The sequence below is a fragment of the Panthera onca genome, chromosome B2 (assembly GCF_046562875.1).
Source record: "Panthera onca isolate mPanOnc1 chromosome B2, mPanOnc1 haplotype 2, whole genome shotgun sequence".
In the NCBI taxonomy this organism is placed as follows: domain Eukaryota; kingdom Metazoa; phylum Chordata; class Mammalia; order Carnivora; family Felidae; genus Panthera; species Panthera onca.
In genome coordinates, this window is record NC_138343.1 from 148,878,376 (window position 1) to 148,906,324 (window position 27,949).

Below are 27,949 nucleotides of genomic sequence, written 5' to 3' on the forward strand. Positions count from 1 at the left end.
GGACCAATCACCCATGGGGAGATATGCACTTGGCAACAAAAGTGAGTACATCCGTAAAGAGGAGAGGCACCCGGCTGGCTCGGTCGGTGGAGCGTGTGACTCTTGACCTCGGGGTTGTGAGTTTGAGCCCCACGCTGGGTGTGGAAATGACTTAAAAAAAATTTCTTTTCATCTAACAATAAAATAAACTCAAAAAGAGGGCTATGCATTGCAAAGCTAAATAAATACTCAGAAGTAGCGGAAAGAAGAAAAACACTTTCGCGTTGTTCTCGGTATTGAAGAATACCCAGTTTAAAGGCACCGGTTAAAGGGAGGGTCCATTAACTGATACCAGTGGCCATCAGCTTCCAGGTCCTGCCTTTGAGCAGCTAGCGAAACAGGCTGAGAAAGGGGACCGCTGCCGTCTGTCCTGGTCCACACTGCCCTCTGGTGGCATCGACTGTGTCTTTGGGAGGGTGGAAGCAACTTTCCTAGTTCTTGCATTCCTACCGCCTTCATTCAATCCTTCGGTTCTATTTTATCTAATGAAGTTACGTCATATAAATTTTGTAATGCTAAAGAATCAGGAACTTTCCATGCCGAGAGCATGCAGGTGGGGTGTCTGAAGGAATTTCCCTACGGTAGCCTCCAGAATTCATTCTCAGAATCTAGGTAGAGAGTTTGCTTTTGTGGCTCATTCTTGCCTTTCAAAGCATCTTCCGTGCCCGTTCATTTCTGCAGCCCGAGTCCAGACCCTTCTTTTCTTTTAAAGCAAGTTGTCTTTATTTTTAGGGGTCAATCAGAGCTACATCGAGTAAATATATATTCGCACAAAAACTCGACTTGTGTGTTGAAGCAGCCTTATACATGATAACCCAAACTGGAGAATAGCCTGTGTGTCCATCAATCTATGAACAGATACATAAATAAATGTATCCATACAATGGAGTATTACTCGGTAGTAACAGTAATTCATTCATCACTGCTAAGAAACGAAGTCAGACACCTACCACAACGTTGATGATCCTTGAAAACATTATGCTAAGTGAAACTTAGCAGAAACAGGAACTCACATGTTATACGATTTCATTTATAGACATAGATCAGAATAGGCAAAATCACAGAGACCTAAAGCCCATCGGTGGCTGCCTCGGGCTTCCGTGACTGCTAGCAGGTGGGGGAATTCTCGTGGGGAGGACAGAAAAATTCGAAAACTAGAATAGGGTGATATTGCCCACTTTTGTAAATATGCTAAAATCATTGAACTGTACACTTTAAATGAATGAATGCATGAAATGTGAATTACCCCTCGATAAAGCTGTGAAAAAAGAGCGATTTGTTGAACAGCTTGGATAAAACAAAACGACAAGCTGTGCAGCTGTGTGTTCCTTCTTTGCAGTGTTCTCCAACAAAACACGGAGACGGAGACGAAATTCGAGAGCACAAGAAGCCAGGTGGGAAGCACATAATCAGTAACACATTCAAGGGCATCTTTTCCATTGTTTCCTTTTAAATGTTTTTTAACCCAGGGGCGCCTGGGTGGCTCAGTTGGTTAAGTGTCCGACTTCAGCTCAGGTCATAATCTCACAGTCTGTGAGTTCGAGCCCCGAGTCGGGCTCTGGGCTGACGGCTCGGAGCCTGGAGCCTGCTTCCGATTCTGTGTCTCCCTCTCTCTCTGCCCCTCCCCCGCTCATGCTCTGTTTCTCTTGGTCTCTCAAAAATGAGTAAACGTTAAAAAAATAAAAATTAATAAATGTTTTTAACCTTTAATCTATCTGCTTTGGTGAGATATGAAAATTAATAAATTATTAGCTGCTCAAGGACATTAGTGTCTTTGCAGAGCTCCTAGCAGATTGTCTTTGCCATAGGAAAATCACACCCATTGGAGGGGAAATTCCCTCCCTGTCAACTGCTCTCTGGGAGTAGAGGAGGAGGTCCCTTTACTCTTTTGATAAAGAAGCCATTGAAATGATGCCCTGGTGACTTAGAAAGTTATCTTCTAAAGCTGCTAAAAGAAACAAAATGGAGAACTGTGGTTTAGCTGAAAGAGGAACCCTAGCTGCTGACCCAGAAAAGGCCACATAAAAGCTGGCTTCTCCAGGTCCACTGGGCTGGTCAGAGCAGTTCCCCTCCCCCTCCCCATGGCTTCTGGTCTCCACTTCCTCCCTCCCCCCTCCCCTCCCCCACCCCTTTCTCTCTTCCCCTCCCTTCCCCTCTCTTCCCTCCTCCACCCCTTTCTCTCTTCCCCTCCCTCCCCTCCCCCACCCCTTTCTCTTCTCCCCTCCCTCCCCTCTCTTCCTTCACCCCTTACTTCCCTCTCCCCCACCCCTTCCTCCCCTCCTCTCCCTCCCCTCTTCCACTTCTCCTTCCCCTCTCTTCCTTCACCCCTCCCCTTCCCTCCTTCCCCTCTCTCCCCTCCCCCACCGCTTTCTCTCTTCCCCTCCCCTTCCCTCCTTCTCCTCTCTCCCCTCCCCCACCCCTTTCTCTCTTCCCCTCCCTCCCCTCCTTCCCCTCTCTCCCCTCCCCCACCCCTTTCTCTCTTCCCCTCCCTCCCCTCCTTCCCCCCTCTCCCCTCCCCCACCCCTTTCTCTCTTCCCCTCCCTCCCCTCCTTCTCCTCTCTCCCCTCCCCCACCCCTTTCTCTCCTCCCCTCCCTCCCTTCTCTTCCTTCACCCCTTCCTCTCCTCTCTCCCTCACCCCTTCTTTCCCTCCCCTCCCTCCCCTCTTCCACTCCTCCCTCCCCTCTCTTCCCTCCTCCCACCCTTCCCTCTCTCCCCCCCCAACTTCCTCTCTGTGACTCCCCTTCCCCATCCCTCCCTCCCTCCCTCATTTATTGCTGTCTCCTCAGGAAGGGTTCATTGAGCCCTGGCCACATGCTGAGGACATGGTCCTCTTGCTGGGCTGCTTTCCCTGCTCCTTTCTTACTTAGCATGTTCCCAGAGCTCCTGTGACGTCAGCTACTGACTGGCCCGGGGTATTAGGCAAAGCCCCTCCCTCTCTCCCTCATTTCAGCCTGCCAACTTGTTGCAGGAAATGGGCCACACCATTTCATTCCTTGGCTTTCTGAGTGGGTTTGATCTCAGATGCGCATTCTGAGTCCCAGCTGGGTCACCGGAGGAATAGTAACAATGATAGTAAAGATAAGATGCGACATTGTGGTTATTGTGCAGAGTTTACTGATTTAATTTACAGAGCTTAATAATGGCCCATTGTAGACAGTAAATGACAACTTTTTATTGAAGTCCCTCCGTATACATACTACTATACCGGGTAACAACTTTCACAAAAGAAAGAAGTGTTTTTGAACAGACCTCCTTCTACTGTATTGAATGAAATCTCTTGTAATCTCTGGCTGACTTTTAGAAACTTATATTCTTTTTAAAATTACAATAATTTAATTTTATTAGTTCTTTTATTACACGGCATGTGGCAACATGTTTAAGGAAGTTTGAGCTATCCCGTAAGAAATCAGTGAGCTTCTGGGGGCGCCTGAGTGTCTCAGTCGGCTGAGTGTCCGGCTTCGGCTCAAGTCATGATCTCGCGGTTCGGTTTGTGAGTTCGGGCCCCACGTCGGGCTCTGTGCTGACAGCTCAGCGCCTGGAGTCCGCTTTGGATTCTGTGTCTCCCTCTCTCTCTGCCCTTCCCCCGCTCACACATGTTCTCTCTCAAAAATAAATAAACATAAAAAAAAAAAAAAAGTCGAACCCATGTTGTGGTGGACGAAGCCCTGGTGACCCGGTGGCTTCCCTCTCCAGCCGTGGGCCCCAGCTGCCCTCCCTGACGGTGCCCTGCACTCCGGGTCATCCTGGCTTTCCGGTCGGCTTGGCCCCGCCCATCCGGATGCCCCTTTCTCCTTCAGCCATCAGCAAACCTCCTGTTGTGATCCTGCCTGTGCCTCCCCTTGAGGGCCATCTCCTGCACGAGTTGGGCTGGGCGGGCCAGCTGCCCCTTTCCCTACCTCCCAGAGACCTCACCGGAGTCTTCAAGGGGCCACAGGAATTGGTCACTTGCCTGGATGCCTGGGACGGCCAGCTCTTGACTGAAGGAGCTGGATCTTGTTTTCTTAGCACCTTCCACAGCCAGGGTTCGGCTTCCAGTGCTGACAAATGGGTTTCCGGCTGCCTCCTGGAGAGCCAACCCTAGGTGTCCATCATTGGTTCCTTCCCCCAATGACACGCCATTACCCGCTGGAACTGCCCCCATTTACTTCTGTCACCGATACGAACTTTGCCTCTGTGCCCCACTTTCCTCCCCACGCACAGCTCTTGGCTCTCCCCTGCCTGAAGTCTACAGGTAGGAATTTCCTCCCATTTTCTCCACATCCAGATCCACTGGCTCCCCTTTTCTCGCACGTGTCCTGATCCCACGTTCGCCAACACGGGCCATACTCCCCAGCCCTCTCTCTTACTCGTGTTAACCTTTACGTTCGGAATGACCTTTATTTCTGATGGAATTGTTCTCCTTAAGGCCAATCTCAGAAACCGACTTCTCAATAGATGCTTTCTCGATATCAGGAAATAGATGTGACTTCCAACAAGCGGTCTTATTTTACGTGGCCAAACTCTGCGGGACAGGTTGACACTTCAGAGCTGAGGGGTCTGAAGCTTAGGACTAGAGGCTTTGAGAATGAACAGACAGTATAAACCCTCAGGTCCGGAAGCAGAGTGAATGCCAAGATGTACTAGTAGATGCTTAACAACTGACTCTCCCTTTAAATACGACGCCCTATTTTATAGCAGTTGCTGATGTCCGTAGAGTTTCCTACTGCAGTGGATTTCAAGCTGCGGATGGGATGTCATGGGAGTTTCTGGCTCACGAGGGCTGTTTTTTACACCAGGCCCTGGGGTGACAGTTGGTTGACTTGAACCTGTCATCCTCTTCCCTCAGCTCTTTGATATCATTTAAAAAAAAAATCTGACTCCTGAATCTTTAAAAGTACCATTTTCCCCATCTCCAATGCTAGAGAGGTGGCCCAAGCTGGGACCCCCTCCCTCCACGTGGCCTCTCCCACTTCGTCCTATCCACCTGCTGCTGCACCCGTCAGCATTGAGACCACCCCGCTCCCATCAGCAACGGCTCCTCCCTGCCATTTGGCTGGTGAGCCATCCAATTCCGGGGCCCCATCCCTAGGACCTGCTTTACATGACCGAGCCTGGGGTAACTGTCTTGGTTCCAGTGCCCCGGAAGCAGACCCTAAGACATAAAACTGAGAGGGGACCCCAGCAAACGGCACAGGGGGGTGGGGGCAATGGGACAAAGCAGGTTGGGATCCCGTAGAGGCTATGCTATCAGGCAGATTTCTAGTTAACTGGCGCTCAGGTCAGGACCATGGAGGCTAGTGTTGAAGTGCCCTCCCTTCCCCCACTGGGGAGCAAGTCAGGGGGGCCTTATCCACTTGCACCAGGGGTTGAGGTGCTCTCAGGAGGGGGTGTTTCCCTGGCACTGCAGGGCTTCCCCAAACACGGGCAGGGCAAGCTCTGGTGGCCAGAAAAGCCCGCAGGCAGATCACCTCGGGGGCTGGCAGTTGCAGGATGGTCCAGGGAGCAGGAAAAGGTTCATTTCAAAGGCTTGTGGGCTTCGCCTAACAGACCTGTTACACCCCTAATATTGTGAATGCTGTGGATGGTTTTCCGGCCAACCTACAAAGTTTGAAAGATGTAATTAGGGAAAGAATGTAAATTCTTGACAGTATAAAAACAAGAATCAAACTGACAACATTAGGACCGGTGATGTGGGGGAGGGAGGAGGCGGGGAGCCGAGAGAGTGCAGATATGCTAATTTCCACATCTCCCAGGGCGGGGAGGCAGCAGGTCATGTGTGAAATGGACAAATGATGATTTAGCTAGACAGTTCAAAGTCACACAGTCCCCACCAGTGAAATGAAAAGTAACACAATTTTAAGAATTAGGAGTTGGAAGATAAATTTTTATTCTTTGGAAGACACCATTCCTGGTTGGGTCAAGATGTAAGTGTATAGCGTTTAGACTGATATGAAACGAACCAGGGGAACTAAAAACAGACTTTATGGTGGTTGGGTCTAGAGTGTGGTCCTGGGTGGTGGGTAGGTGAGCAGGAAAGATGTGCACACTTTTACTTTTAATACTTTCCCATTTTGTTTGGATTTTTTGGGTAGATTCCTCAACAAATATTTTATAAATACTTAATGATGAATAACCTGAGTGTTAGGACAATTGTATTTTGCTAGAAAAGATTTTCTTTTTTAGTTCCAGTTGGTTAACGTACAGTGTGATATTAGTTTCGGGTGTTCGGTATAGTGATTCAGTCCTTCCCTACCTCACCTTGTGCTCATGACAGGTGTATTTTGTTTGGATTTTTAATCATCAGTACGCATTACTTCCACGGTAACCAGAACAAATTCAAACACATCCTAGCGTAATTACAAAAACTAGTATTTGGAGCACCCTTACACCGAATACTATGCGGGAATTAAAGAATGAGGTAGAATCTATGTGTACATAGAATCTATGTGTACAAAATCAAAAGATGCTCAGGACTTATTAAGTGAAACCAGTAAATTAAAAAGTAAGCGTAGGATGAAAATTATGGAAGGGGAGAAGTATGTGTGTATGTAACATTTCTATATACAATTTTAAAAGACACTGCTGGTGGGGAGAAGAGGCGACCCAGTGAGACCCTGTGAGGGTCCCAGGGTGGGGTTCTAGAATCCACACTTTTTCTTACCAGTTTCCTCATAGTTCTGGATTTCCTCACCTTCCCAACACGTTACTGCAAAACTATGGAAACATGCAGAGTGTGAGGAACGGCACAGCAGCATGTTGAACGTTCTCGTAAATGCACTGTACCCCAGTGTAAATATGCACTTTCTCTCTCACTGTGCACATGCGCATATTCACACATACACACATGTATTGTTAACCTCAAAAACAGAAGTCACAGGGGGCGCCCGGGTGGCTCAGTCGGTTTAAGTGTCCGACTTTGGCTCAGGTCAAGGTCTCCTGGCTCCCGCATTGAGCTTCTTGCTGTCAGCCTGTTAGGTCGAAGCTGCTTCCGATCCCCCTCTCTCTCTGCCCCTCCTCTGCTGGTGCTCACTCTCTAGATAAATAGATAAAACATTAAAAAAACTAGAAGCAAAAAAAAAAAAAACCCACACAAAGTAGAAGGCAGTTATTTTCACCAGCAAAAACGGGTTTATTTGGGAGAACAGAGAATTGCAATTTAGGACATGCAAACCTCGCAAAACCATAGTAAGTCCTCCAAACAAAGGACGGAACGTTATTTTGTGGAGAAGTGGGGGGACTGGGAGGGGGTGTTTTGAACCAAAGTCCTCTGGAGAAAAGCAGGAGTTCAGGGTGGTGATGATTTCTCACTGGCTGAGCTGCAGCAGAGGCTGATTTTTTCTAGACGATGCAGTGCAGTTTTCCTTGTTGGGGCCTGTGATTGATGGTTCTTTCCTGTTGACCACGTTTCTCTTGAGACCTGCAACTGACAATTCTTTCTATAATTGACACTGAATAGTAAGTCCCCCAGTACCTCCTTTCAGTATATCCGGTACATGCTCCCGGGCTCTCTCTCTGTGACATGTGCACACACACACACACACACACACACACACACACACAGGGACGTATGCACTGGCTCTATCGGTGAGCGTGTGCACGCACATACCTGCATGGAAGTAGAGGCTGTCGGGAAGTGCGTGTATATACGTGTGTACGTGTCTGTGCACGCTATCTCTCGGTGAGCGCGTGCACACACACGCATGTTTTCACAAGCTCCTCTTGAAGAGCACATTTACATACAGGCATGCATGCATGTGCGTGCAGGCTCTATCGCGGTGCGCGCGTGCACACACACCCAGACGCACGTGTGCACACAGTTCGGCTCCACCACGGAAGTGAGGCAGACATCAGGACTTTCCCAGCTGCAGTGTGTCTGCAGGGGCAGCCTGCACGCGACACCGGGACCGTCTCAAGCGTCTCGGACACCGACCCTCCACCCGCCCCGCTGCGCCCGGGGCTGAGCAGGACTGGGCGTCCCTTTGGTCGGTGGGAACGCATCCAGCCTTCAAAGCACACGATTTATTCATGCCTGCGATGTAGTACAATTTCAATGACGACGCACCGCAGCGCTGCGTCCCCACCCGCACCGCCTCCCTCAAAGCCCCCGCCTCTGCCAGCGGCCCGCGGACAACCGGGGCCCCGCCCCTCCCCTCCCGCAGGCCCCGCCCACCAACGCCCCTGGTCCCGCCCCCGACGTGGGGGCGGGCTCGCGCCGGCGCCGGGGGCGTGGTCTCGGCCGCGTCGCCGCGCGCCGAGCGGAATCGGCGGCGGCCGTTGGCCGTTGGCGCGGCTTGGGCGGTTGTCTTGGAGAAGCAAGATGGCGGCGACGGCGGCCGCGGTGGTGCCGGAGGAGGACACGGAGCTGCGAGACCTGCTGGTGCAGACGCTGGAGAACAGCGGGGTCCTGAACCGCATCAAGGTGGGCCGGGCCGGGCCGCGCCTGGACGCGGGGATGCCGGCCGCCCGCGGGCCGCAGGGCCTCTGCGGGCGGCGGGCGTCACAAAGGGTCGCGGCGCGCGTGGGACCGGCCGCCCGGGCCGCGTCTGGGCCGCGGGGTGGGGGGCGGGGCCCTGCGGGGCGGGGCGGGCGAGCTCCAGGCCGTCCGCGCGGGGAGCCCCCGGGTGGCGCGCGGCGCGCGGGCGAGGCGGTCCCTCCCCCTGCACCGGGGGGTGCGGGTGGTCGCGGTCCCAGCTGCGGCGTGTCACCCCGGGAGGACTTCTTTCTCCTCGGGCGGCGCCAGAACTAGTTGGCGTGGTCGCGGGCGCGAAAGCGGGGCCAGGCCCGGGGGGGTGGGGGGGGGGGTGGGGGGGGGGTGGGCCCCGGGGGAACGCGGGGGGCGGCGGAGAGAGCTCGCGGCGCGCCTCCTGACCTCCCCGCCGGTACCTGCCCGCCGTTGGTTTTCGTTGTTTGGCTTTTAGACGGTGGGGATGGCGCCCGTGGAACGTACGCCGTATGTGTGCGCTTCTTGCCATGAAAATTGCCTTGAAACCATTTGTGTTCCTTTACTCCCTTTAAAAAAAAGGCTGAACTCCGAGCAGCTGTGTTTTTAGCCCTAGAAGAGCAAGAAAAAGTAGAGGTATGAAATCTACAAATTTCAATATTACCCTGTTCGTTGGTGTTTGATTTTTAATTACTTAGAGATCTTTCTAAAATGCTGCTTACAGTAGCGTGTAGCGGGCGAGGAGTTTGAGTTATTAAGGATTACATTTCTTTGCTATTGGAAGGGAGGCAAAATGACTCTCTTTTTGCCTGTATTTTAGATTGTTTGGAGTAATCTAAAGAAAGTGAAGGTCCCACGGTAAGTCTGAGGCTGGTGGTAAATCTTAGGTGGTGCAGATCCCTTCCCGTAGGGGAAGTCTGGGAAACAAGGTCATAGGAGCCGCTTGAAGAAATGGTTCCGTGGTCCGCGAGTTCCCGGCAGGATCCTTCAGGACCTTTACTGTGTCAGTGTGCATTGTGAGCACCCGCCCGGTGGGGGCACACAGTGTCACCACCACTCTGAATAAGTATTCGGGAACTGGTCGGCGACAGCCACTCCACGGTCAGGGTCTTCACCGTCCTCTGTGGCAAATCCGTCTAATCTCCTTACCTCTTTAGACTTAGGTGCCTGCGGCCCCCCCCCCCCCCCCCCCAACTTCCTGAAGCGCTTCGATTCCTGGCCCTTCTGTGTTTGTCCAGGTGTCCGTCTTCTGTCGGCTGCCCTCTGTTCTTGACTTGTCTGGACCCCGTGGCCCGTGTCTCAGAAACCGCAGCTGCCTCGCCTTCCAGCCATACTTGCGCTGGGAAAAGCCACGGAGGTCCTTCAACTCAGCAGACTGCTCCCCTCCCTGCTTGCGCACGTGTGTGCTAGAGCGGTCACCCGGCGTGGCCTGCTGCTGTGACTGGCTGCCGGGTGCCGGCCTCGGCCGGGTCCGAGCAGGCCCTGCGCCTTGCTCAGCACCTCCCGCTCGGCCCACGCGGACTTCCACCTCCCGTTCCCCCCACTCTCCACGGCCACTCTCGTTTCTTGCTTCACAGGGAGATAGAAGCATCCAGTCCTGACGATTGGTGTGTGCCCCGCCCCCGTCTGTCTGTCGCTCAGCCCGGGAAAAGCTTGCCCGCATCTGTATTTATCTGTGCCTCTTTCCTTCCTGCTGCGGCGGAGGAGGCTCTGTCTCGTCCATCAGTGGTCACTTTGTCTGCGTTTTGCCTTCCAGGTACTCTCAGCTCCTTAGCCGCTTGCCGCGTCTTTGGGCTCTCCCTTAACTGTTTGCTTGACTCATGTTCCGCTTTTAATACCCCGCTGGCTCTTCCCCTCACAGCCAAGTTTGGAAAGAGCGTGCAGGTCTTATCTCTTAAGTTCTAGGCATCCTTGAGTCCATTAGCATCTTCAGTCCATTTAAATTGGTTTTGAATCTGCTATATCTAAGTAACTCCTTTTGCTGAGGTCAAGAAGAATCTCCTTACTGACTGTATTTTAGTTCTTACCTATCTTAGTTCTTTGCAGCATTTGGCATTCTTAATCCTTCTCTCCCTGAAAATCTCCCCGGAGTTTTGGGACTTTTTTCTGTTTTCTTCTTTTTTCCTTTTGACCCCTCCTTGGTTCCTTTAGCGTGATCTTTGTCCTGTGCACCTCGCTTAAATCCCTGGCGCGTTATCTGGTGGTTCTCGTTCTGTGTTCTCTCCCCGACGACCTCGGCCACAGCAGTGACTTCGGCCCTGCAGCTTTGACCCATAGCGTGAGCCTCAGACCTGTCACAGCACCTGCTAGACCGATTGGGCTCACGGGGACAGCTCTGTATCCAAGCGGGACACCAGAGAGGTGCCTGGACCCTGCTCTTTCTGTGTGTCCAGTGAGTTGCCGGGCTGTGTCATACTGTACCTGAGATGTCTGAGGTTCTCTGCTGCCCTCCTAGCCTGTGTTCAGCTACTTCTCTTCCACCTTGCCCGTTCCTTCCCTCTAGTCGCCCCTTTGCTCGTGTCCCTCGCTGTCTTCCTGAAGTCCTTCTCCACAGTGCTCCCCGATTGGCTGTTTTTATCCACATCTGATCTTGACCCTCCACTTCCTTTAAATATTTCAGTCGACTCACTGTCTTAAAATTCCCTAGACCAACCTATTAAGGACCTCCGTGTTCTTTTTTTTTTTTTTAATGTTTATTTTTGAGAGAAGAGAGACAGAGACAGAGCATGAGTAGGGGAGGGGCAGAGAGAACCAGAGACGGAATCGGAAGCAGGCTCCGGGCTCCGAGCCGCCAGCACAGAGCCCAACGCAGGGCTTGAACCCACGAACCGCGAGATCATGACCTGAGCCGAAGTCGGACGTTCAACCGACTGAGCCCCCCAAGGACCCCCAAGGCGCCCCAAGGACCTTTGTCTTCTTTCCCTTCCTTATCTTTGGTGTTTTAAAAACAACTTTATTAAGAGAATTGACCCACTGTAAATTCAACATACTTAAATGTACAACGTGTTACATTTTAACAAATGTACGCAACCACGAGGCAGTCAAGAGAGTGGCCATGTCCTGACCCTCGAAAGCTTCCTCAGACCTCTTTGCAACACCCTTCCCAGCCCTGTAAGTGCCATGCCTGTGAGGCCTGTAAGTGCATCCATGTCTGTGCCATTCAAGTGGAATCCTGCAGCATAGGCTCCTTTCTTCCTCGACCTGGCTGCGTTCATTCCGCGTGATGCTTCGAGATGCTTCGAGATGCTTCATGTCCTTTGTGCTGCTGGCTGGTCCCATCCCCCTCCCGCGTAGTGCCCGCTGTGTGGTCACATGGCTGTTTACTCACCTGGGGATGAACTTTTGACTTGTTGCCAGGTTTCTTACAAACGGGGCTTCTGTGAACGTTCACGTGCACGTCTTTGCTTGGATCCGTGCTTTTCTTCGAGAAAATACCGACAGATGGGTCATAGGGCAGGGGTAGTTTTAGCTTTTGAAAACATGGCCAGATTACTTTCCCAAGCGATTGCACCATTTACAGTCCCGTTGGTGGAGCGTGAGGCCCCCGTTATACCTGTAGTTCAGTCTGCTTAAGGAAGCTGGGGTGACCCACAAGTATTTTTCCTGTATCCGAATAAACGTGTAATGACAGAAATAAGCTGGCCCGTGCACTGCGGAAAATCATCTCACATACTGCTGACGAGCGGGGAGTAGCAAGTGTGTGTGTAATTTGAGTCCCGCTCACTGAAAGCGTGCTATACATGGTGGATGTGCCCGGCGACAAAATGTCAGCTTCACGTGTTTGGAATAATAAGCAGTTGTTTTTGTAAGTAAATGTAATGTCATTTTGCAGGACTGCTTGAAGATCTAGGCCCTGAAGTAGTTTAATAAGCAGTTTATGAAGTGTTTATCAATTATAAATAAATTTTTTTTAACGTTTACTTATTTTTGACAGAGAGACAGAGCGTGAGCGGGGGAGGGGAAGAGAGAGAGGGAGACACAGAATCGGAAGCAGCTCCAGGCTCCGAGCTGTCAGCACAGAGCCCGACTTGGGCTCGAACTCACAGACCACGAGATCATGACCTGAGCCGAAGTCAGATGCTCAACCCACTGAGCCACCCAGGCACCCCACCAATTATAAATAAATACACATTTCACGTATAGTTTCATTTAATTAAGTTTGAAACATTAAGTAGTACGGAAGAGTTTTTATAGTACTTAAGAGTTTTGGAATGGGCTTGACCGTAATTTTGCGAGTGACCGTATCTCATTTATATCTTTGCCAAAACATTAAATGTTAAACCACATGTCGTAGTTGTTTTTAGGATAAACACATGACACAGTGTTTCGTTTTTCAACAGAACAAAACTCCACTAGTCAATGAGAGCCTGAGAAAGTTCTTGAACACGAGAGATGGTAAGATGTTCAGCTGGTTCTTGTTTGTTTTGTCTCTCTCCGGATTTTCAAATGATGGCTCCGTTTCGGAGAGAGCAGGGGTTTGAGATGTTTTTTGAGGTCTGTGATTCTTACAACTCCTCACTTTAAAATTGCCATTTATTGAACAACTGTTAAGTTGTTTAAATATCATCGGTCATGGGAAATTGTTGGCTAAAAGCGCTCTAAGGAGCGGAACGCTCGAGCCCACCTGTGAAATGTCAAGTTGTCTGATTAACAGGTGGCTCCAAACTGATGATCCTACGAGAAAAACGAGGAGACTTGAGATTTTCATTGCGTGACCGTGTTCCTCTCAGATCAGTTTGTGGTGAAACGGTTTAGAAGCCTCGTTTTTCCCATCAGTGGGTCGGTCTTATCTCATGGTGTCCGCGAGGAGGCTTCGGGGTTCCCGGAGGGGAGGCATCTGCTCATCAGCTCTCGCTTTTTTGCAGGCCGGCTGGTGGCTGGTCTTGTTGCAGAATTTCTTCAGTTTTTCAACCTTGACTTCACCTTGGCCGTTTTTCAGCCTGAAACTAGCACAGTAAGAACGATGACTTTTGCGTCTACCGTTTGAAACTGTCTCCGTCACAAGTGGGTTCGGTTAAGCCGAAACTTCATGAAATTTGACAATTTGCAGTGTCTTGCGTAGAGATTTCTTTGGTAGTTGATTATCTGTTTTTCATAAAAGCCGCCTGCGCTGTAGCTACTTGGTTCCAGTGCTGCCTCATAGAACTTTGAAAGGAGTCTTTTGTGGCCTGACGACACCCATTAATGGGGACTTTAATGGGGACTTTGGGTGTAGGGACTTGGTAAAGGAAAGAGATAATTAAAAGAAAATTTTTTTTAATGTTTGTTTTTTTTTGAGAGAGACAGAATGTGAGTGGGTTAGGGGCAGAGAGAGAGGGAGACACAGAGTCTGAAGCAGGCTCCGGGCTCTGAGCTGTCAGCACAGAGCCCGACGCGGGGCTTGAACCCACGAACTGCGAGATCATGACCTGAGCGAAGCCGGAGGCTCAACCGACTGAGCCACCCAGGCGCCCCAAGTTTATTTAAATTTAAAGAGAGAGAGACAGAGTGTGAGTGGGGGAGGAGCAGACAGAGGGGGAGACACAGAATCCGCAGCAGGTTCCGGGCTCCGAGCTGTCAGCACAGAGCCCGATGTGGGGCTCGAACCCACAGACCGTGAGATCATGACCTGAGCCAAAGTCAGAGGCTCAGCCGACTGAGCCACCCAGGCGCCCCTAGATAGTTTTTTTTGAATAAGCATTTTATTTGTTAGAAAAATGGTCTCTTTGAGTTTAGAGATCTCTTTCAGTTTCAAAAATATTTTTCTTTAATTTCTGAAAGTAATTTGCATACTTTTGTGCAGTTTATATCTTACTTCTCACGCCTTCTTTCTGCCCTAGTTTCAAGGTCTTGACGGTCGAGAGAATTTAGCCCGAGACCTAGGTATTATTGAAGCAGAAGGTACTGTGGGTGGACCTTTATTATTAGAAGTGATCAGACGTTGTCAACAGAAAGAAAAAGGATCAACCAGTGGGGAGGTGAGTACAGTCCTAGCCTCCGTTATCTTTTTCTATTTTAAGTATTGGCTGCTCAGCAGAGCCACACACGTGTTTGCATACATAGTGAATCAGAGTTTAAACGGAAAGAAGCTGTTCCCTTAAAGCAAAACGAAACACACTCGGGTTGTATAAACGCACATGTTGAGGAAAATCGGAGAAGTGGTAGCTCCCAGTCTGGAGCTGCACTCGTTGTGTAGACGGACGTGGGGGTGTTGGGGTCAGGGGCCAGGCTCCCTGGAACGGGGTCCGGCTCGTCCACCCGCTAGCCGTTGGCTCTAGGTGAGCCGTCCCTCCCCAGTGGCTCCTGTGTGGGGTGGGGGGAGAGGCCGCCTCATGGGCATCGCAGAGCCTGATGCAGGAGTTAGTGCACGCGAAGCGTGGAGGACACTGCGCTTGTCGTTAGCCGCTGTCTGGTTACCATTTCAAACAACAGGGCTGCATTAGAGGCTGGTTAACGACACTTCGAACTTACAAGCTTTTGAGAAAGAGACGTAGAGCCGGTGAAGCTGTTGGTCATGCTTAGTTTCTGGACATTTTCAAGCTTCTGTGTTCTTACTCCTTTTGTTGAGAAATCCCACTAATGAGCTTAATGGTCTGATTTCTATTTGCAAACGTTAGCTTTACGTAAAGACGCTGTCTCACAGACGTGGATGGTATGGTAGTCGTCTCAGACACCTGGCTAATGGTGTGCTTTTAGTCCCACGAGTCCCGGATTTATAGGTAAGGTTGTGGGGGTTGCGCACTGCCACGTACACAGCCTCAGAGTTTATTTTCTGTTAGGATCTTTGAACATCAGGAAAGCCTGACTGAGCACCTGTTACGTGTAAGGCCTAACAGACACTTCCAATGAAAAGATAAGATATGAGAACGTTTCTTGGACTAGAAGAGTTGAGAGCTATTCAAGCTGGAATGCGCTCACGTAAGGAAACAGACGTTGACGTGACGCTCCTGATACCAGAGGGAGTATCCAGTAAGCGATTGGTTCTGAGCATTTTACGAGCAGGAAGGTTAGTTAAAGGGGGCAGTGGTTTCTTTTTTTAATTCAGTGTTTACTTATTTTTGAGAGAGGGTGGGAGAGAGACAGAGCATGAGCAGGGGAGGGGCAGAGAGAGAGGGAGACACAGAATCCGAAGCAGGCTCCAGGCTCTGAGCTGTCAGCACAGAACCGGATGCGGGGCTTGAACCCATGAACCGGGAGATCATGGCCTGAGCCGAAGCCGGACGCTTAACCGGCTGAGCCCCCCAGGCGCCCCGGGGGCAGCGGTCGTTTCCAGTCGTTAAACCCCATCTTGCTGCGGGAGGACAGGAGGGGACAGGACCGGGAAGGTGCTCCGAGCGGCAGGAAGCAGACCCGCGTCCCGGTGAGACCCGCGTCCCGGTGGGTGAGCAAGTCACCCACGCAGAGCCCACGTTGTCGCTCAGCTTGTGGGTGTAATTTCACTCGTTTGTAGTTGTTTCCCCAGTGTCTGGTGGTGCTTATCACGGGATGGGCGTCGTACCAGCTAGTGGCGAAGAAGAAGTCGCATAAACTTAACCAACTCCAGACCGTCTTGCTTCCTGCTCTCTCCTGGGCCGGTGGGTGGTGGTGAGCCGTGTCTGTCTGCCTGCCCTCCTCTTTCCTTCCGGGTCGCCCTTCGGTCCATCTCCCTGCAGTGCCAGCCACCCGCGTCGTCGTCGTCGTCTCTGGTTCGCCGTCCCTCCCTCACGCGCCAGCCTTGGCTCGGACGCGGAGCCGGGCTGCTGGGGTCACCTCCCGGAGGTCGCTCACCCTTCACGCGCCCTGGGTCCTCACCTAGGAGACGGAGAGACTAGAAAGGAGCCTCGAGGGTCGTGGTGAGGACCGAGGTCGTCCGGGCACGTAGAGGTCTCGTAAGGTTTGGCCTGTGTTGCCGCCGTGTCTCGTGTTGTTACCGTTCCCGTCTGGAGGACTCCCCACATCCAGCTCAGCGCCTTCTCCCGGCTCGAAACCAGGATTTCCAGCCCTTCACAAACATCCCCGCCTGGTCAGCTCACTCGGGCGTCTGAGTCCTGTGTGAAAAAACCGGCTTTATCTTCTGACCGAGCGGAAGCCGCACGAGACACAGAAATCCGCCTCCTCCCGCGTGACCGCGCAGCCCCAGCTCGCCCCCCGCTTCTCTGTGTGTGTCGGTCGTGTGCCTGTGCCTCCTCGGTCCCGCTCCGAGGAGCTGCCTCTCCCCTGGTGGCCTCGGTCGGTCCCTCTGTCAGGAGGACTCCCTGTCCCGCCCGAAGCCGCCGTCACCGGCCAGCTCTGTGTGCTGTGGACGGGGGGTCGGCCTCGAGCCGGGACCCGGTCAGAGCTCTCTGTCCTAGTGGGTTCGGTCTGAAAATGGAAACTCAGCGGTGCCTTCTTCCGTCGTCGTGACCGGAGGCCCCGGCGCCTCCCCGATCAGCCTAGCCCGTGTCACGGCCGCGGTCTGTCGGACGGGCCCGGAGACGCCCTTCCGTGGCTTCCGTGGCGCCACGAGGTCGGAGACCGCTGCGAGATACCTACTTTCTGCTACTTTTCCCCTCTTAATATTGGGGTGTGTACTTCGTGTGTGCGTGTGCGTGTGGGTGCACACAAATAAATCCGGAGTCAAGTTCATATTTAAAGTAGGGAACTCCCGGGTGTCCATTTTGGCTCTTCTGTCATTCACTAGTGTTCATAACTTTGAGAGGAAGCCTGTCATTTATACAGTGAAATAAAAAATGGTAGGTTTTTTTAAAATTAATCTTTGACTTCTGACGCCGGGGAAGAAAACCAGCCGTGGATTAAGCCCAATGAACTCAGTTAGTGATGCCTTGACCCAAATTGCATTTTAAACCACCTGAAGAATCCCGTTGCCGGGCCCGCATCCTCGCCCGGGACTTTGAGTTGATTTGGCAGAGGGTGTCGGATGTGCCCCCGCGTGGAGTCGCGCACTCGCCGGTCTGCACTGCCCCTGGTGAGCTCTGTCCTCCCCGGGAGCACCTCATGGTCGCCCCCGTCCAGCTCAGCGGCACCTGTGGGTGCCCTCGGCGCTCGGTCTGCACCCTTCGCTCTTGCCGGCTCCGTGTTGAAGCTCAGCTCTTTATCTGTTCCTTTCCTCTTTGGAAATTGCAGTCACCGTGTGATGGCAACCAGGCAGCGTCCAGATTCCTCAGTCTTGACGCGTCAACTCGTCTTTCTGGCCTTACGTCTTTTTTTGAAACGTGGGACCTTGAGCTTGAGGCAGATTGCTCGTCCTTGAAAGTGGCTTTTGCTTTCTCGCCTTCTGATGCCTTGTGCCCCTGCAGCGGTACCTCACCCCCGCATCCGGCCGGGGAGTTTCTCATTCCCAGCCTCTCTTCCACTCTGCCTTTTGGGATGTTGCCCCTTGTTCGTCCTCTCTCCCCGCTGGCTGCCGTTGGAGCTGAGCCCTGGCCCCACCTGCCTGTGGCCGTGCCTGCTGTGGCCCGGCCCTCTCTCCTCACGTCAGGCCTCTGTTGGGGACAGGCATTCTTAACAGATCGGGCGTTCACGTCAGTGGGAAGCTTTTGTAGACTTGCGTACACGGGAGGTACACGTTTGTACACGTTTGGGAAGGTTAGATGGCGAGATCGGGGGAAGGCAGATCTCGACCAGGACGGTGGCTGTAAACACAGAGACAAACAGGCAGAAAAAGATCCCCTGTGAGGGAAGAAGCAGCCAGACCGAGTGAGCTAATATCTTGGCAGAGGGCTAGGGCCTTGGAGGGTAATCGGGAAGAAGAGAAGTTTGCCGAGGTGAGGTGAGGCGGTCAGCCTGGGAGAAGGCGACGCCGTTACTCGACGTCACGGGGCCGCCGGAGGAGCAAAGGTGTGAAGCGCAGCGTGTTTTCGCGTTTAAAAGCTGCAGCTGTTGGAAGGGTTCTTGGGGCAAAGTGACCGATGTTTAACACGCATACAGCGCACAGAGCTTGGGATGATGGAGCGGGTGAATTTCAGGAGGTGATTTCTGTTCAAGAAACCTGGCAGAATTCCTCCTTCGCGTTTAGCGTAGCGCCGAGAGCTGACCAGCCATGCCCTGCAGATGGTGGTTGTATGACGCGGACGTGGGCGGTGGCGGGCGGCGACAGGGCTGGAGGGGCACCGGGCTCAGAGAGGAGGAAGGGAGGGGCGTGGTCGTCGAAGAGGGCGACTCTTGAGAGTTGCTCGTTGATACGGTGGAGACACGGCGGGGTAGGGAAGCGAGTCTGGAAGCGTGGCTGTGGCTCACGGGCCGGGTTCATGTGCACGGGCTGGGCGGGGGCGGGGGGTGGGGGGAGACTGGGTCAAGGTCATTGAGCGAAATACTTAGGTGATTGGGATCTAAGTGTGTTTCGTTTTGTTTCTGCTGTAGCAAAATTGGGGAAAATCTCGTAAGGATATTTACGATAATTACAAAAACACCGACGTCCTGTAGTAGTTCTAAATGCTACAATTCCGTTGAGGCATAATTAGTATGTTTATGTTTTGCTCTGAATCTGTTTTAATTTTAACTGTGAAATGTTTTAGGGTGCGCTAGATCTCTCTGATGTGCATTCTCCACCGAAGTCACCGGACGGCAAGATGAGCGCACACAGCAGTCCCAGCAAGGTGAGCCGGCCGCGGGGACTCTGCTGCTGTCTCTCCCGTCGCGTGACTGACGCCAGCGCTGCGTAGTTTCGCGAAGACGCGTCTTTCCCCTGATGCAGCCTGTGGTTTTACAGATGATTTCCCTTGGTTGGGACTGTGTTGAATTTTGTGTCCTGGAGAGGAATATGCTGTTGAATAACAGAAGTGGGGGCTCTGTGGGCTCGTGTGGTCCTTGGAACATCTTCTTCCTCAGTTTGGTCCTTGGAACATCTTCTTCCTCAGCTGGCCAGGACGTTTACTTACTCTTCGCTCATAAATTCCTGGCCTGAGGGTGCTAGGTTCCAGACTGTGGTTCCAGGATATCGTTGTGTTGAATTTCGCAGACGGGGGACCGGTTTGGATGGTAAATTGCAAGGGTTTTATGTTAGCGAGCCATTTGGAGGATGCATACGAACATACGTTTGTTCTGGCTGCGTGCGTAGGGGGCGGCTATGGGTTGTTGAGCCGAGGCCGTCCGGTCTCAGGGACTTGGCACCCTGGACGAGACTAGAGCGGGACCCTGGGACTGGAAGCCGGGGGCAACAGGGCGGCAGAAGCAGGATGCTTCGGGCGCGTGCCGCCCCGTGACCGGTCGGGCGCGGCGCGCACCGGTGGAACCGGCCAGTCCTAGCCGGGGTGGGGTCGGGTCGGGTGGCGTTGGGACCGTCGCTCTGATCTCCAGCCCGCAGGGTTAGGGTGACGCGCTGGAGGGGCTGTGCGGGTGGTTCCAGGTGAGGCGACGTGTAGGGGCCGGACGTGGTAGAGGGGGGTTTCTCTCTCTCAGACGCCCGGGCTCAGACACCGTGAGCGGTCCCTGCTGTGTTGTCGCCGGTTCTGGGATGTGGCTGCTCCTTTTCATTTTTTCGATTTGGAGACCAAAGGGTTTGGTGCTTTATTTCCCGCCGCGGGAAGGGGCCGTCATCCCGTGCGTAGCGGTCCCCTCTCCCCGAGGTCTGGTGAGCTTTTTCTGTGGGGAAGGTTTTCCCTTGATGCTCATGGGAGGCCGTAACCACAGTAACCGAGAGAACGAGGTTGTGAGTGAGTTTAAGAAGACCCTTTAAATGAATTGCCAGCTGTCAGAGCCTTTGTGAGCAGCACTGCTTTCTGTGAAAATGTCTGGCCGTGAAGGGGTTCAAATTAACGCATATTCCAGAACATCAGAGCCCACGGCATGGAGCTCTCTGGGCGCTCTCTCTTTAGCAGAGTAGCAGTATTTTTTTAAAGCCAGTTAGCAGCACCGACTTCTGCACGCGGTGTGTCTTCAGGATAAGATAGCAAAGCCTTTCGCGTGTTCTTACTCTCTGTGCACAGACTTAAGTTTCAAGATCTAGGAGTTTTGCTGAGGATCGTTGAAGTTAGCTGGCGGGGGAACGTTGCCCCACGTGCTCACAGGACAGTGATGTCGTTTTGAAGGGTGATTGAGAGAGCGGTCCTCCATGCTCCCGGTGGCCGTGGCCGCTCCCGGTGCCACGGCCGACTCGTGTCAACGGGAGGCCTTCCGACGGTGGGAATGCGGTTCCCGGCGGCGCTGACGTGTGGATTCGGAGTTTTGGCACTTTCCCCACCTTTCACTCGCCTGCTTTCCTTTACGGCTCGGTGCTCCCGGAATCATTTTGGGCTCTAAGGAGAGCCTGTGTCTTAGAGCAGGTGCCTTACCGGTCCGGGAGCCCACAGAGGGGCCCGGGGATCCTGGGAAGTCGTGGGGGCCAGCCCGACCTTCGGAGCCCGTGCCGTGTGCTCCCGAGGAAGCTTCGGGAAGCCGGGCCCGGCGGGGCCCGGAGGAGCGGTTGCCCGCACAGCTGCCGTGGGGCGGGCTGCGGCCGCGGTGTGGACGGGTGACCAGGTAGCCGTGAGGCCCAGCGGTTCCCCGTGGGTTGAAGCACTTGAGGAAGAGAGTTAAGGCAAGAGAAGAAAAAAAAATAGTGGGCCTCTAAAAGGAACAGGTTGATTCAGGTTTCCAGTTTTAAGAACTTTGCTAATCGGAAGCTTTGTTAGTTTGGTGATGAATTAGTTTCTTTTTGCAGATTTATGCTTTGTGGTAAAATGTCATTTTATTCTCATGCTCAGATACCAAGGTACACAGGACAAGGTAAGAAGAAGACAAGCAGGCGGAAGTCTGGTGCCAAGGTAACACGCGCGAGGGCAGAGGGGGAGCGCAGCCCGCGCCACAGCAGACCGCTAGCCTGGGGGCCGCGGGTCCCTGCCGGGCGCTGGGTCCCTGCCGGACGGTCCCTGCCCGCCCCGGGCCCGTGCTCCTTTGTCTGCGGTCACTTGTGATAAAGTCACAGTGCCGAGAAAAGTAATCTCACTTTCAGTTTTCATCCGGGTGAAAATCATACTGTTGTATTTTTCAAATGTGCAGTTAATTTTACTTGGAGAATTCTTTGTTTTGTCCAAAAAAAAGTCGAAAATTTTTGTTTTCCCTTTGGATGGTCCTATACATGTTGTTTTTAAAAAAATTTTTTTTTAATGTTTTTATTTATTTTTGAGAGACAGAGCATGAGCAGGGGAGGGGCAGAGAGAGGGGGAGACACAGAATCCGCAGCAGGCTCCAGGCTCCGAGCTGTCGGCACAGAGCCCGATGCGGGGCTCGAATTCACAAACTGAGATCATGACCTGAGCCGAAGTCGGATGCTCAACAGACTGAGCCACCTAGGCACCCCTTTAAAAAAAAAAAAATTTTTTTTTAACGTTTTTATTTTTGAGACAGAGACAGCATGAGCAGGGGAGGGGGTCCTATTCTTATTCTTAACGTTATGATTTTTATCTGAGGTAAATAGAACATCAGACTACTTTTTGGATAAGTTCCGGGCGATAAATGAAAGGTGTTCAGCATTCAGCAACTCATCTGCCCGTTGCACATCGATGTCGATGACGAGCCTTTCCACGAAGCCCTGGCCGCGGGGGTGCCTGGGGCGGGGGGTGTGTGGGGGTGCACGGGGTAGGCGCACTGAGTCGTCAGGGATCTGTGCCTGGCCGCGTTTTTTCCTCCCTGAGAGATGACAAAAATGGACCCAGCCAGTAGATTAGCTGCTTTTAAAATTTAAGTATTAGAGTTCTTAGAAGCACACTACTCATCAGGACAGTTCTCATACCTGTTTAGGATAAGATATTTAAGATATTTAGTTTTTAGTTCTGCGAGATGCTTCAGTTCTTGTGGAACCTTAGCTTATAATCGAAGACCCTCAAAATTAAAGGGCTTTTAAACCCTGGATTTGTTGTGTTAGCTGCCTTCATTCTTGTGGTTTCTCCAGTAAATTCCCGTTATTGTACTTGTTCGTGTCATCTGTGTGTGTTTCTACGTGAGAAGACCCTTTAGAGTGGCATTTAGCAGGTACGTCTGAACACGTGTGTGGTGCACATCACTGTGTTAAGCGCTGTGGGCACCTCACCGTGGTCCCCACCGAAACAGGCAACAGTCTCATTGGAGAGGTGAGACCCCCCCTTAAGAAAGATGGCTAACGATATAAAACAGCGTAGTTTTTTTAAAGATACATGTAGTCAATTTGTTGGACTTTTCAAAAACGTTAAAAGCATATTTCATAGTATTACATTTTCATCCAGTCTTCCTGGTTCAGACATTTCGAAGAGGTCTATACATAGAACCAAAGCACGTCGAAAGATGAATTTTCACTTTGCAGTGAACTGCAGCCATGGTGGGCCCAGACTTTACCCTTCGGTCTACAGCGGGCAGGCCTCGTGGTCCCCCGACCTGGGGGGCGACTGAAGAATGTGGACAGGCCCGTGCCCCGGAATTGTAGGCTATTGGTCGGGCCCCTTTTATCTCACTTTTGTATTTCTGACCAAAGATACTTAGCCACTTTGAAACTTCCCCCGCTCCCCCCCTCCTTGATCTCGTTTCTGAATTGCCATGATAAATCTGTGTCGCACCCAGCATCCCCTATGTCCAGCCTGATGGGTGAGCCCTTACCTCTCATTCCAGTGCCTCTCGGCCTTGCCTGCATGTGCGGTGGGCTTCCAGTGTCCTTAATATCCTAACACTCTTAACATCTTAATAATCAAATACCGAGCTGCCTGTGGACGTTGACGTTGGGCCCTTCACAGGGTAGCTAGGTGGCCTTTCCCAGGGTGCAAAGCTGTGAGCGTGGCCCCGCCTGCCAGGAGCCAGTGTGGGGACCATGGGCGGAGCGGCAGGAGAGCCCCATGCCGAGCAGGGAGCAGGGGTGTGGAAGGGTCGTGTTCTTCTGCAGGCAGGAAGCAGGAAGGCTCGGGACTTAGGGCTTATTTGGAGATCCTTGGCTGTTTTCAGAGAAGTTATATCCATACTAGAAATGAGCTTCAAAAATCATTTATGTCTATATGTATATGTACGTGTGTGTGTATATATATACGTACGTATATATGTACGTATATATATTTGATTTGTACTTGTTACGATAAACCTGTCAATATGCAGAGCAAAATCCAAGGTTCTGGAGCGAATTTAAGTTGGTTGCATAAAAGTTACATTTCTGGTTTTTGTTCCTTTGTGAGATGCTGAAGGGTGGTGGAGGGTGGCCGGGGGCATTGGAGTCCTGGGTGGAGGGGTCTTGGGTGGGCGGGCGTGGCGGTAAACGTTCCCAGTGTGTCGGGAGCCCTCCCTCCGGAGCGTCGTCTGTACTGGTCCGGACTCCAGACTTCCGGAGTCTGTACCGGTCCGTTTCACCGTAAACCCTTTGGTGCTGCCGACCCGGTGCCGGTTGTGGTGCAGACAGACTGGTGGAATCCACTGACTTAGGTGTGTTATTTAAGACGCGAGGGAGTTTTTGTTTGCGATGTTTAGACTCAGAGGCTTTCTGTCATCGCGTTGAATGTAATGGGAAAGATCATCCTTTTTGTAATCGTTTCTCAGGGTTTTAAATCTAGTGTGTGTGGAGGTATGTTTTGCTTCTCAAGTTCTTTCTTTTTTGTTTTCTTCTTAATTTTCATTTTTTATCTTTTTAGATTTACATCCAAATTAGTTAGCGTATTGCTTCTCAAGTTCTTAAACAGGGATGCTTCTGAATTTGTTATTCCTTGTTTTCAAAATTCTGGGATCGGCCCAGCGTGATACTGATTGAGGGCAGGGGTGAAGACCGCCATGCGGGTAGGTTTGGGGGTGGGGTGGGCATGCTTCTGTGTCTTTGCACTTTGCTCAGGGCTTTCTAGATACTTGAGGAGCGTCACTCCCTCACACACACACACACACACACACACACACACACACACTCACACCCCTTCCTGAATGGATGGGTACACGTGGGTGAGCAGCAGGCCCAGCGCTGGGCCACTCGCACTTGTGCCCGGCCAGCTGCACGTCGCGGGGCCGCTTCAGGTTCGAGAGGGGACAGCCAGGCCCTCTCCCGCTGGCCCCCGAGCTGCTGGCCGGATCTGGGAGAGCGGAGCCTCGGTGCAGAGGGTCATTTTCTAGTCTGTTTTCAGAGCCAGAGGTAGGGTGCGTCTGGAGGGATTGCAGATTGTCTGCGGATCAAAGGCACTGGTGGTCTAGAGAAAGTTTTTAGAGGAGTTTAAATGTTTTGTGGCTTTCGAGACCTACGGTGGTGTTATTTTCTAGGTGAGTGAATTCTAAATGTAGTTTTACAGCTGTAGTAAAATTCTTTAAATCTTGGGTCAAAAAAGGCCTCTGGCAGGGTGGGGGGCGGGTGGGCAGAGCTGGGGGCTTGAGACACCAGCGAGGAAGGGAATTAGTTCCCATAGGTTCCTTTAGTACTTTTGCAAAAGTGGGTTTGCTCTTTTTTTTTTTTTTTTTTTAAAAGTGGGTTATTTCTTTAGGTGTGATGTTTCTGTGCATGAGCAGTGCAGATTAAGCCTTTCGTTTGGAAAAGCAGAATTATTATTATTTTGTTGGTGGTCAAGATGTTCTAGTGGTAATTTTTTGGTATTTTTTTGGTTCTCGAGATGTTCTAGTGGTAACTCATTATTCGGTTCCTGGAAAATTTGTAGTTATTTTCACCGTGAAACTTCTTTCTCTGTGATGTCAGTTTTCTGTTAATCTAGAAATGACTGAAGTCTAAATGTGTAAGTGTACTTGTAGAGAATTAGGTACATTCTGAAACCTTGTTGCAACTTTACTGTAATTTACCACGACGGTTATTAGTCTCGAGGTCGGTGCCCGGGCACTTAGCGACTGCTTTCGTGCTGCTCAGTGGCTTCTGTGAAAAGGCCGACCTCCGGGAGGCTACTGTCTGGAGCCCTGAGCAGGACTGCTGCGACAAGGCACCACCCACCTGGTGGCTTAGACAGCAAGCCCTTGCTGTCTCGTGGTTCTGGAGGCCGCAGGTGTGAAAGGGGGGTGTCCGCACGCCCGGTTCCTCTGAGGACTGTGAGCATGGCGTGCGCCTGTCGCTCCGTCCCCGCCGGGATGCCCCCGTGGGTTCTCCCCGGTGGGGAGCCAGGCCTGCCTCCTGCGCCGTGAGCCCTCGTGAGCTGTCCCGTCTGTCGTGACCCGATTGGTGAGGGCATGCTCTGGAGCACCGGGGCTTAGGGCTCCGTCTCCTCCCTTCTGGGGAGACACCGTTCAACCCGTCACAACCGCTGAGGGCTCTGAGCTCGTCCAGGGAGTGAATGCGAAGGGAGTGAATTCGTCTCGGGATTCTTTCTGTTGTTGTCACGCCGGTTTGTTGTAAACAGGGCTTAATTTTAGCTACCTTGGTTCCTCCGGTTTGTCCACATGTACGTGATGGAAACCGCGGTCACTGGATCTGTGTGCACAAGACAGACTCGTCTCAAGCCACGATGCAGGGTATTTAAACACATTCTAGGGAACACGTCGTGACTTGACTTGTTGTTGCTCAGAGGACTCGGATTTCCCGTGTGGAAATCGGTTTTAAAGTTCTGTGGTGCTTTTGTGGTAACCTGTCGATGTTTTGATAAATCCTTCTGTCAGTGTGGCTTGTTTTCCAACGGGAGAAGTGATTTGGAGTCACGTTCAGTGAATTCATTAGGAACCCGATTGAGTAAGGGTTCTTTAGATAAACACTTAGTCACAGTTAGGGTGACACATTCCTGTGTAGTTTAGAAATGGATTTGGAGCCCAGTTCCAAAGCAGATGGGAGTGTTTTTAAATTTTACCCCCTAGATGACTAGAACTATAGCTTTAATTTTTTTTCTAACGTTTATTTATTTTTGAGACAGAGAGAGACAGAGCGTGAACGGGGGAGGGTCAGAGAGAGAGGGAGACACAGAATCTGAAACAGGCTCCAGGCTCTGAGCCGTCGGCACAGAGCCCGACGCGGGGCTCGAACTCACGGACCGCGAGATCATGACCTGAACTGAAGTCGGACGCCCAACCGACTGAGCCATCCAGGCGCCCCGAGAACTGCAGTTTTAAAACAAACTAATTATTACTTTTACAAATGCGCATTGTGCCGAACATCAGAGCGCGCTTGTCTGTGGAAGTTGTCTTCCTAAAACTAGTCCTTGCGCCTTTACCGGCGATACTGCTAGGACCAGTCAGAGATCACCAGGGACGGAGAGGGAGGGATCGCTAAGTGTCTGCGGTTCATCACGGGGACTGCAGTTACGTCACATAAACCGTTACGTGACTTCACGGGCGAGAGAGACTTTTTTGGAATAATACTGTGTTTTGTTAAGTTGCTTTACGTTTACGTCCCATTTACTTCACACTGGTTCGACCTTTTGAGTTTTCTCAGGAGTGTTCTGACGGAGAGAGTGTGTTTCTCGGTATCTGTAGTTGTAAATGGGTTTAAATGTCACGAGTCAGGGTATTTATTTCCACATGTATATGTCTTTGAAAACACGATCAATCCGTGTCTCAGCGGGTATGGATCGTAAATGACGTCGGGCACGAATCCGGGGACCATGTAGGTGGGTGGTGCCTCTCTGTAGTTGATCACACGGGGAACTTCCAGAAAGTGCTTGGGAGACGGTGAAACGTTTCTGCCGCGTGAAAGTGCCGCGTGTCGTCTAAAGGAGGACAGGTCGGTGTTTCTTTTCCCGGACGTCTCTTTCACAAGAATTGATTTCTCTACGTTAGGAACTTCTGCAGCGTGTGGCTGTGTACAAGGCCCGAAACACTGCGTGGCACGCGTCCTGCCTGCCGTCGGCCGGTCACGGCCTCTCGTGGAGAAGTGTGAACTGTGTCTTAACACACACGCCCCACCCTGTCCCTACGCGTACGGAAGGTGCGTCCTCCTGGAGCGCCGTCCTCACGGCTTCCTCGCCCGCTCGCCTCTCCCCCTGCACACGCCTCCTCTCTTAACTCCCAGCAGCAGTCCCGGCTGGAGAATACTACTCTAGTTGAATTCGGTTCCCTGTGTGGTCGGCAGCAGAGCGTGGACGGGGGAGGCGTCCGTGGGGGGACACGGGAGAGTCCTCTGCACACGTGCGGGCCCGGCCACAGCACTGCCCTCTGTGGTGCGGAAGGCCGAACCTGGGGAAGTTGTCCGTGTGAACCCACAAAAGTGCAATTTCATACGAGTCGACCTAATGGCGTGGCATGAGTGTTAAGGGCTAAGCTCTGGAATCAGACCTTAGTGTTGACCTGACCCTTGAGCTTTCTGGGGACCTTGGCAAGTGACTAAAACGACTGCACGCCGCCTTTTCCGAATCAGCGGGGAGGACGGCCCCTGCCCCCGCGCCTCCCCCCCTCCCATCTCAAAAGCTTTAGGCTGCTTTTGAGATGAAAAGGAGATCGCCTGGAGGAAGATTTGAAGGTTCTCCAGAAAGGCTAGCTGCTTGTATCACCACTAGCATGCTTTGTTTTTGTTGTTGTTGACCTAGACGTGTCTAAGGGCAAAAGGAAATGGGACCAAGGATGGAGTAAAGTGAGGTTGTGCGGATTAAGGCCAACTGAAAACAAGAAACTGCGGTGTGCGGTTTTGCGCCCGTAACACCAGATGGGCAGGACGGGGGTAGAGACGCTTGAGGGTCTTGTACCGTGTAAGGTGCGCAGAGGCG

General features: G+C 52.0%; 1 protein-coding gene and 1 long non-coding RNA gene across 3 annotated transcripts in view; one reads left to right on the forward strand and one right to left on the reverse strand.

The window, feature by feature from the left end:
• Positions 1-7,124: 7,124 nt before the first annotated feature.
• On the reverse strand, positions 7,125-8,945 carry LOC132667852 (uncharacterized). 2 transcript variants are annotated; one of them, XR_009605407.3, is made up of 3 exons: positions 8,391-8,945; positions 7,626-8,048; positions 7,125-7,436 (listed from the first exon to the last, which is right to left on the reverse strand). It is a non-coding gene; the product is annotated as an uncharacterized LOC132667852 (long non-coding RNA). The 2 variants fall into 2 exon arrangements; XR_009605406.3 differs by having other exon boundaries at positions 7,125-7,442.
• CEP43 (centrosomal protein 43) overlaps positions 8,203-27,949 on the forward strand; it is a 29,642-nt gene continuing 9,895 nt past the window's right edge. Inside the window, exons 1-7 of the mRNA XM_078447562.2 lie at positions 8,203-8,438; positions 9,042-9,095; positions 12,800-12,854; positions 13,325-13,413; positions 14,279-14,416; positions 18,932-19,012; positions 21,098-21,157. Coding sequence (XP_078303688.2) covers positions 8,337-8,438; positions 9,042-9,095; positions 12,800-12,854; positions 13,325-13,413; positions 14,279-14,416; positions 18,932-19,012; positions 21,098-21,157 — 579 coding nt within the window. The 5' untranslated portion in view covers positions 8,203-8,336. The remainder of the gene's footprint in view (positions 8,439-9,041; positions 9,096-12,799; positions 12,855-13,324; positions 13,414-14,278; positions 14,417-18,931; positions 19,013-21,097; positions 21,158-27,949) is intronic.